Source organism: Paramormyrops kingsleyae, chromosome 12 (assembly GCF_048594095.1).
Source record: "Paramormyrops kingsleyae isolate MSU_618 chromosome 12, PKINGS_0.4, whole genome shotgun sequence".
Classification (NCBI taxonomy): domain Eukaryota; kingdom Metazoa; phylum Chordata; class Actinopteri; order Osteoglossiformes; family Mormyridae; genus Paramormyrops; species Paramormyrops kingsleyae.
The window spans coordinates 24,934,144-24,944,478 of NC_132808.1; the positions used below are offsets into that span (position 1 = coordinate 24,934,144).

At 40.4% G+C, this 10,335-nt stretch overlaps 1 protein-coding gene across 1 annotated transcript in view; it reads right to left on the reverse strand.

The window, feature by feature from the left end:
• Window positions 1-405: 405 nt before the first annotated feature.
• The window catches only part of LOC111855619 (uncharacterized), a 23,809-nt gene continuing 13,879 nt past the window's right edge, over window positions 406-10,335 (reverse strand). Inside the window, exons 3-6 of the mRNA XM_072718473.1 lie at window positions 5,746-7,519; window positions 5,621-5,688; window positions 1,658-2,437; window positions 406-1,397 (exon numbers count right to left, since the gene is read on the reverse strand). Of these exons, the coding sequence (XP_072574574.1) occupies window positions 406-1,397; window positions 1,658-2,437; window positions 5,621-5,688; window positions 5,746-7,519 (3,614 nt within the window). The remainder of the gene's footprint in view (window positions 1,398-1,657; window positions 2,438-5,620; window positions 5,689-5,745; window positions 7,520-10,335) is intronic.

A 10,335-nucleotide genomic window follows, 5' to 3' on the forward strand; every position in this document is an offset into this window, starting at 1 on the left:
CCAGTAACCAGATGTAAGGTCAAGTGTGGAGAAGTACTTAGCTTGTCCGAGAGCTTCTAAAGCCTCCTCTATTCTAGGCAAGGGAAATGCATCTCTTGTGCTGCAGGCATTGAGCTTCCTGTAGTCAATACAGAGCCTTAGTGACCCATCTTTCTTGGTCACCACCACCACAGGGGAAGCATATGCACTCTTACTAGGCCGGATGACTCCAGCTGTCTCCATCTCTGCCAACAGTCTCCTCACATCTTGCCACTGAGAAGGGGGAATCCTGCGATAGGGCAACCTAAAGGGTCTACAGTCAACCAAGGGGATTTCGTGTTGTACTGTTTTGGTATGACCATAATCCATGGGGTGCATGGAGAACACATTCACATTCCTTTCCACCAGCTCCTTAAGCAGAGTGCGCTAGTGTTCGTTCTCCACTGCTGCTTCAGTCAGATCCACATCGCAGCTTGCCACCACCTGATCAAGACTCAGACATGTCTCTCCTCCTCCATCATGGTGACATTCACCCAGCCTTGAGTCTGTAAACTCTAACACATTGTCCACTAAGACAGCCACAGCAAGGTGTGTGTATGGCTTAAGAGTGACAGTGTGCTGGGACAGGTTCATCACTCTGACGGGAGCACAGCCCCCCGTCACGTCTGCCAAAACCTTAGCGACCAAGAGACCCTGAGGGAGCTGCAGGGAGGCCCGACTTTCCATCAGGACCGTATAGGTCTTTCTTTGTGGCCCAACTTTAACCTTACACCTTAAATCCATCTCTTTCCCACCAGGAATGTAGACCTTTTTTCCTGTGTACACAACAGGACCCACCACACCATTCAGTTTACATTGTTCTGCACTCTCGACCTCCAGTAGAGCTGTGTACCACTCTGGGTGATCCTCTTTGACCCAGTGAAGAAACTGCTGGCCATACGCTGCTTGAAGGTGGCTTCTGGAGGCGCGAATGACATTTGTTCCCACCAGCACTGGAACTGAGGACCGGTAATCAGAATCAGGAACTACAAAGGTAGGTACAGCCTTATATTCATTCCCCAATACTTTCAAGTCAACATACAGGATACCGTAGTAGGGTATAGTCTGACCGGCTGCACCTTCTATTGGAACTTCAGAGGGCAGTAACTTTTGGCTCTGCAGGGTGGGGTGGTTACGCCAGTAACTGTAGATCATTGTTGTTACTTGTGAGCCTGAGTCAATGAGCGCCCTGCATTGTATTCCATTGACTTCCACCTTTCCCTTGTTCCTGGGGCCCACTAAGGGCGTCTCCTCTCCTCCAGTGCCATTTTTTTTTACCTGTGGGTGGGGTCCTTGCTTCTTGCCCATGGTTGCCCCGGAGACCATGGGCTCTAGGCATTTAAATGCTGAGAAGATTCCAGTGCATTTCCTGCTGCTGGCTGGGGTTGACGAGCTCCGGCTGGTGAACTAGAATCTGAAAGTACTGCTCGGCAGACTCGGGCTATGTGTCCTTGCTTTCCACACCGGTGACAGGTCACCATTGAACTCTGGACTCTATTTCCCAGAGATGACTGTACAGTTTGGATGGGAGTATGGTAGGTTATTGTTGATTCTAAACGAGACAATTTAGCCATTTGTTCCTCTTGGGTAAGAGCCAGTTTCTTCACCATTTCAGTCAACTCTGATAATTCCGACTTACATCTAGTTCTCTCTGCCCTCTCATTTACAGCACACTCTGGTGTGATGTGAACCTGGGCATATGCTTTCTTCGCTTTGTGTTGAAACTGGACCCTTCTAGTTTCTCTTGCTAAGTTCCGGAGCTCAGCCTTCAACTCTCGGAAGCTCAGGAGCCTGGGCTTCATGGGTGCAATTCTGGCATATACCTCCTCATCAGTAAGTCCCTGTAAAAACTGCCGCGTGAGCTTACTATCGCGATCAGGGAACGGTCTCCCCCCTCTTTGACTCTCCTCTACAGCCCTTAATATTGCCTCTAGTGCTATAGCATAGGAGCAGGCAGACTCTCCTGCTTTCTGGCTACGCTCATAGAAGTCCGCTAATGGGTCTAAGGAGCCTTGTGTATCGCTGTACTCTGCCTTCAGCTCTTCAAATGCTTTCTCAGGGGTCTGTTCCTGAGGAGGTAGGTTTAAGACAAGCTTTCTGGCCTCACCACTCAGGTGCCGCACCACCGTGGAGAAACGGAGATGGGCGGGGAGCTCTATTGCTTCTAGGAGATACTGCATATCCCGAATCCAGTCCTCCACCAACATCTTACTGTCCGCATTGCCAGTGAAGACTTGAACATTTTTCACCTGATGAGTCTGCATAAGACCTCCATAAGCCGTGGGTAGAAAGCCTTGGTTTGCTGATACCTTGGCAGGAATGTCTGAAGGTGGCACAGGCAAGTCTGTATGCATGTGCAGAGTGGTGGGTGAGGGAACGGTTTGTGAAGATGCACCAGGGTACAGGTTGGCATGACAATCTGAAACAGGCGTCGGTCGCAGACCAGGGGCAACAACCGGATGTCTGTAACCAAGTTCTACATTCGTTGCGTGATAAGGGATATGCACAGTTGTGTAGGGGACCAATGAGCGGACGATCGAGGCACTCACTGGAGTGCTTTGTCACAGATAACTTAATTTTCTTTAACAAAGTGCCTAACCGCACATTAAATAAAGTCACACAACAAAGGCGCACAACAGTGTTCAGATGTTGTGCTATCGGTTGGCTGAAATTTAAACGTTTTCTTCAGAGACAGGGTGGTAACGCCGAAAACACGAGCTAAACTCAGCAAACGAAAGGCTACCTGAAATTACTTAGCTGGCTGAATTTTTACCGGAACAACATCACACCACTCTGTGCATATAGCCTATTCTTTCGCGCGAAAGGGAAACACACTGACGTCACATACGGGGCACGAGGCTACATTGCGTATGTCATGAACCGTCGAACCGTGCGACTCATGCATGCTCCGAACCGAGACAAGCGAACCGAACGGTTCGGTTTTTTTTCATGAACCGTGCCATCCCTACTCGGTTGTAACGAGTGGTTATTTCAGTCAAAGTTGCTCTTCTATAAGCTTGAATCAGTCGGCCCATTCTCCTCTGACCTCTAGCATCAACAAGGCATTTTCGCCCACAGGACTGCCGCATACTGGATGTTTTTCCCTTTGCACACCATTCTTTGTAAACCCTAGAAATGGTTGTGTGTGAAAATCCCAGTAACTGAGCAGATTGTGAAATACTCAGACCAGCCCGTCTGGCACCAACAACCATGCCACACTCAAAATTCAGGAGATTGTCTTGACCAGGACCACACCCCTAAATGCATTGAAGCAACTGCCATGTGATTGGTTGATTAGATAATTGCATTAATGAGAAATTGAACAGGTGTTCCTAATAATCCTTTAGGTGAGTGTATAGTCTACTTTATAAAACAATGATGCTGTTGCTGTTTTAATTGGAAAACCTAACTGTCTATATAAAACATTACACAGTGCATGGCATTAACTGCCATAGAGTTATGCACATAAATGATTAAAAACAGTGACAGACAGCATTCAATGCAGAGATAGAAAAATCCTGTTTCTTTTTGTAATAAATATTGTATTGTATCAAATAATGTCCCAGATCGTGAAAAACATTTAGGGTAGGGAAGACTCATTTGAGTACTGATTCTGAACAAGCCAAATATGTGTTAAACATCTATGGGGGCTGAGCCCCCCTTAAATGAAAATCCTAGAAACGCCCCTGCCTATAGCACAGGACCGGTGAAACTGAACCCTGTGGTCACCACTGTGGTTACATGTAGTATTTGTGCAGATGGCCTTGCAGAAAGGGCACTGAGCCCAACATCATTCAAGCTGTTTTAAAAAGAATCTCTGTTATTTTCTCCTTTAAGAGGCATAAATGCTGAGAAGATGCATCAACCATTTTCATATTTTCACTTTTAACCACCTCTTCAAGATACTTGGCCATCATCTCTTTCAGAAACTTTGTATCACTAATGTCTTCATCCTGAATGCTTGTCAGACTCTCCCTGTTTATGACCATGTGGGCCCCAAGTTTTGCACAGAAATGATCGAGCCACATGGATGCATTGCCGTTCTTCAGGTTCACTTCATCACATGCCTCTGTGCTGGTGCGTAAAATGTGCAGTTTCATTTCTTTTAGATTTCCATGAAGCATCTCCTGCAGTTTTTTGTGATCTTCACAAAATCTTTCCACATGTTCTCCAATAAAACTTTTAAAATACAACTTTAGGTTGTGAATGTATTCGTTGTAGAACTCAGATTTCTTCTTATTTGCAAGATGACTCAGTATATGATTTTCAAGGTTGCATCTGTTGCCACTGAATGCTGGGTTGCTGCATTTCATAATATCAATGATTTGCAACTTAATTTGATTGTAAATTGCCTCTTCAACTGCAGGCAGAATGTTTTTGAATAAAAATTCAGCAAAAATTCTCACTGAGTTGGCTCCTTTGCAATAGTTTTGGAACATCTGGAAGTACTGTTCCCTTTCACTTTGCAGGTAGGTTATCGGATTGTTAGCTTTCTTGAATGACTCGTGCATTTTTTGAAACCTCTGGACAGAACCGAGGCAAACAAGAACTGACAAGTCAACTCTGTATTCATATGTGAATTTCACATTTTCATTGCGCTCAAATCCCTGAATATGTCTTTCAACATTACCTAGTATTTCAAATATGAAATTTTGATTGAAATCTATCTTTTCCAATTCTTTTTTCCTAATGTTTTCATCAACCATGTGATTCACATTTTGGTGGAGTTTTTCAGCAAACTCCTGGAGAATCCCCATTCCATATTGTTCTTTAAAACTTTCCCATTTTGCTGCCATGAAAGATTGGCTGATATGTTTTTTCTTTGTAAATTCAAACATTCCTTTTTCAGATACTATTTTAATCTTGTTCATGATATCTGCCTGTTTTTGGAAGCGAGAGCACAGAATCCTCTCCACTATAGCTTTTATATGCACTGGCTTATCAGGCAGCTGATCTTTTGCTATTTCAGCTACCCACTCAACCCAGAGTGAATTGAATGCTTCCTCCACTTGTTTATCAGTGAGCCTCTTGTCCTTCAACTTCAAAGAAGTTGCCATGGTTTTGCTTTTTTGCATCAGGTTTTTTTCATAAAGTGATTTTTTCTGATCTAGTTCTGACATACCTCTCTTAACTTCAGTTAGCATTTTGCATTGTTTATGGGTTTCTTCAATGAGCTCATTCTTCAGGCTCTCAAATCGGTTTTCAACATTCCCTTTCCATTTAATGAGCATTTCAGCATGTTTGTCTTCTTTGAAATGTGCTTCAATCTCCCTTTTTAATGCAATATAAATTTCATCAAAGTCAGAAATCAGATCTGTGGTATTGACATCCACAATTTGGTTGCTTCCAATTTGGTTTTTCAACTTGGTCTGTGTTTCCAAAGAATATTTTCTTAACTTCCATGACCACTGAGCATACTTATCTTCCAAGCTAAGACAGTCACTCTCTCGTTTCATCTTTTCAGCTACTGTTGTGGTTTCTGACAATGTTGAAATGGAGACTGTCAGACTTTCTTTGCTTTGACCAGATTCACCACAATTGCACATAATTCTAATATAATATGCTGTATCTGGCTGTAACCCAGTAATTTTAAAGACTTCACCTTTACTAGTCTTTGTTTTCCAGTCTACCTTATTTTCATTTGTTTCAGTTCTGTATTCAACAGCATAGTTTTCTATGCTGACACCATGGCCAATTGAATCAGGTTTTGTCCAAGAAACTACAATCTCCTCTGAGTCTACATATGTTTGTCTTGGCTTCCCAGGAGGACTTGTGGGCAAAGTTTTAATGCTGTCAGCTTCACTGGTTAGACTGACACCTGCTGGACACACTGCCTTGTATCTGAACCTGTAGTCTGTGTGGGGAAGCAGCCCAGACACAGTACATTCTAGGTTGGATTTGGGTACTTTAATAAATTGCCAACCATCTGACTCATAAGCACAGTACTCAACCAGGTAGTGTGTGATTTCACTGGATCCATACTGGGGGTGACTCAGCTTTATTGTCACACTGTCATGGGTGATGTCAGATGCATTTGGTCTTTCTGGCTTTGACGGAGGCTCAAAATGGTCACTTTTTTTAATCCCATCTTTGTAAAGGTAGATACTTGCCCCTTTGTGCTCATCGTTAGGTATGGATGCTGATATAAAGTGTGTTGTCTTGTTCTCCTTGTTTGCTTTTGCAAAATCTATGAAGAGGAATACTTGTTTGTTCATTTTTTCTGACACGGCATCTGAGAAGTAAAACTCACACGGCTCAACATCCTTCCCATCTTCTTCTGTTGGTTCTGTTAGCTTTGCAGTTGAAAGAGCCTTTAAGTGACTCCGCAAGCAGGACAGATACGGCTCCTCCTCACCCAGTGATGTGAATGCAAAGCACACTACATTCTTATCTCTATTTTTCAAGATTTCACTTTGAAGCTCGCTCTTTGTTGCCAGAATTTTTGTGTCTTCCATCATATCAGTGTACACTTGGAGCAGGCTGATTTCTTGCTCTTTGCAGTCCAGCCATTCCTTAAGTTTATTGCTATTGAAGGGAGACTGTTCCTTCTTTGTTAGGATGTTTGTAAGCACACATTCCTCTGTTCCACCTCCACGAATTGATGGTAAAATGCTTGACAAAGATCTCTGAAACACTGATTTGTACTCCAAGCACATATTCTTGAAGGATTTTATCTTTCGTCCAATCTCAGGAAAGCAAGAAATAACCTTTCTCTTTGTAATATCATTGCATTGCATTTCTATATCATTGAAGTAATCTATCACACTCTGTGTTTCATTTATTAATCTGACACTGATCTGACGCACTATTCTGGCAGCAGAAGAATCTATGATTTCCAGGGGGAGTAACCACACCCTGACTGGCACAGCGTTTTCCCCATTTTCACCCAGCAGATCTGGAAGTATTGTGTATACTTTTACAGCATCCTGGAAGGAAACAGGGTTCTGTTTCAGAGCAAAGTCCCCATAGAATTTACAAGACAACTTATCAACAGTAGCTTTGTCAGAGTCTGTCATCTTTAAGGAAGCCTCCCCCTCAACTGACAATTTTGGTATTTTCTTTATCATCACTTGCAGGTTCCCCTCAATGTTTTGCTGGTCCTCAGTTTCTGAAACTTCTCGATCAAATACAAAAAATGCCTGAGCACCGTACAGCACTGCTGTAACCACGTGTGTCGCTATTCCCTTCTCAAACACATATGGGTGTTTAACATTTCCTTGTCCAAGGTGACTCATAGACAGCTGCTTGAACTTCGTAGTTGTTTTATACTTCAGGGTGACACGTGCCTGTTTTTTTGAAGCCTTTGTGTCCTTAAGATATTTGGCAGATCCATCAACCTCAACCAGTCCCCCTAAGAAACTTGCTTTTAGTGAAGCATCAAAATTTAGAGCCCCTGCCTTATCTTCTACAGAATCAGATGCAATGACATCGAATTCTGTGTTGTGCTGAATTCTTTCATCCGAGTCTTTTTTAAGGTCTTCAAGATCCCACATTGTAATTCCTGCATGGGAAAATAATCATGTTAGTGGTTTAAATAAAATGTATTTCAATAATGGAGCCAGGAATAGATTTTTCATTAAATTATGCTAAACTTTTATACTTTTTCCCCACAATTACTTTCTGTGTTATTTGATGAAGCAAATAAAGCACATAAAGAAGAATTCTTTGTTTCTCTGTGGGGTATTCCATGAAAGTAGCTAAAGAAAGCCAGACTTTCCCGCAAAAAGTCAGACTCAAACTAGCGGCATCTGTAAACTTAGCCCCATGTCATTCCACTAACGCAGTTCAGCTTTAACTAATCAAGGTTCATATAAGACAGACTTGCATAGTCTCACTTATTGCACACAACCGAGATATTTAAGAAGCCCAGATGAATGGATAGACAATAGATCAATCAAATGAGTCGGAAATGAGAGCGGTGTTTTTTCCACTGCAGAACAAATGCTGCTGATGGAGCTGTAGGAAGAATACAAAGATGTAATCTCTAAAAAGGCAATACTGTGGCCATAAATACAGGCAGGGAGGTGGCTTGGCAAAGAATTGCACACAGACTAAATGCATAAATTATGTAAATGATACAAATGCCTAATACAGTGGCACAGTGATACAGTGGTTTATGCTGGTGCCTTACACTGCAAAAGTTCCTGGTTCGATCCCCATAGCCAACGGGGAACCTTCTGGGTTGAGTTATTGTGTCATTCTTATTGTATGACATTATTTTGTATTATTTGATCTCTAAAATATTTTCAATCACATCTGTGTGAAATGTTCTGCAAAAATAACCATATCTTGTCTTTGCTTTTTACTAATAAATTTACAAAGAAGATTGTGACTAAACAAATTATAAAAAATGTTCCTCTTCATATTATTGTAACGGATTATTTTTCCAATTTCAGTCACTGCATTTCATGTTTGACCTTTGCAATAAGGGTACGCTTTTATTTGAATTATTTTGGAATAAATTGGAATCCTGAGACATGATTTTTATAGGCTTTATAAAATTTATTACATGACATGAGTAGTGAGACCGTGGAATTTCATCCGACAGAACGATCTTTTGTTGAACAGTTCCCACACGTCGGATGTTCTTTGTGACAACGCTTAATACTCTCTGGAGTCAGCGATGGCACGGGCGGGATCTGACAGAAATTTCGCCAAACCGTTTAAATAACTCAAGTTTTTGTCATATACATATATGTATATATGTATATATATGTAAATATATATATGTATATATATATGTATATATGTATATGTGTATATATGTATATATGTATATGTGTATATATATATATGTATATGTATATATATATATATATATATATGTATATATGTATATGTGTATATATATATATATGTATATATATATGTATATGTGTATATATGTATATATGTATGTATATGTATATGTATATATGTATATATATGTATGTATATATATGTATATATGTATGTATATACATATGTATATATATATACGTATATATTAGGGCTGTCAAAATTAACGCGTTAACGCGGATTAATCCATCATCATGATTAATCTGATTAAAATTTTTAACGCAATTAACCCATGTGCAGCACAGAATGATTAAAAATCCCTGAAATGTCTCTGTTAACCCATTTCGGGCAGTTTTAGTGCGTTCCATTTGCCCTCGGAACTCGTATTCCGAGTCGGATTCCGGAGTTTTGAAGCCGGAAGTGACGACATGCACTCCAGTTTCTCGGAGATCCGAGAAATATTTCGGAGCAGCACAGAGGATCCCGAGTTCAGAATCCTAGATGGCTGCGCCCTTTATCAACAGAAGGGAAAGTTTTAGTTTTATACTGTTTAAGCACTACTTTCAACATTTGTGGCTCATTAAATCGGTCGCACACGCTATACCGTCCAACTTATCTGTGGTTGTATTGCTACGGAGTTTTATATGTAAAGCACCGCACGTAATGTGTTATCAACTGATATTGCTAACAATGGCAATTAACCAGGCTAGAATTGGACTTCATGGTTAGTTGGATTATTTGTCGGATTTACGGTAGTTCGTGCTAATTGTAAGCGAACGAAGATAAAGACCATTTAAACTGAGGTACCTTAAATCCGACAAGTTGTCCGGCTAAGCAAAAAATCTTGCTTTTTGATATGGGTACATAGGACTGGACGATATGGCAAAAATTTATATCACGATATATTTCTTAATTTTGGTCGATACGAAATAATTCCGATATCGATATGGACAATATTAAAAAGCCTCTGGAAAAAACTGCCGAGGACACACACAATGGATGTCTGCAAACTGAATTTGCAAAGTCTATAATACCTCCAGGCTCCTCCTATTAAAGTTATATATATATTTTTTTTTTTAATAAAAACAGTACAAAAAAAATAAGGTTCATTTTTATTTGTATTTAGCCTTTACAAACAAGAAATGTGAAATAAACTATCAAATAAATAAAACTCTCAGACTCAGCTTATTAACAATAATATATTTCCATTTAAACTAAAACAGGCTGATTATTCATATACTGTATATTATATGATACAGTATATATGTATATTGAAATATCGGAAATGTGTTTAAAAATCGTATCACCGTTATTGAAAAAAATTATATCGCGATATATATTGATATCGAATTATTGTCCAGCCCTATGGGTACATGGTATTGCACTTCTGTGGCAGATGGAATGCATGTTCAATAAACATGTTAAGTGCATATATATTCCCTTTTTTCTTGAGTGTGTTTGCTCATGCAAAATTAAATGTGATTAATATAGATTAAAAATGAATGATATTTAATCGTGATTAATCGAAATTAATCCACA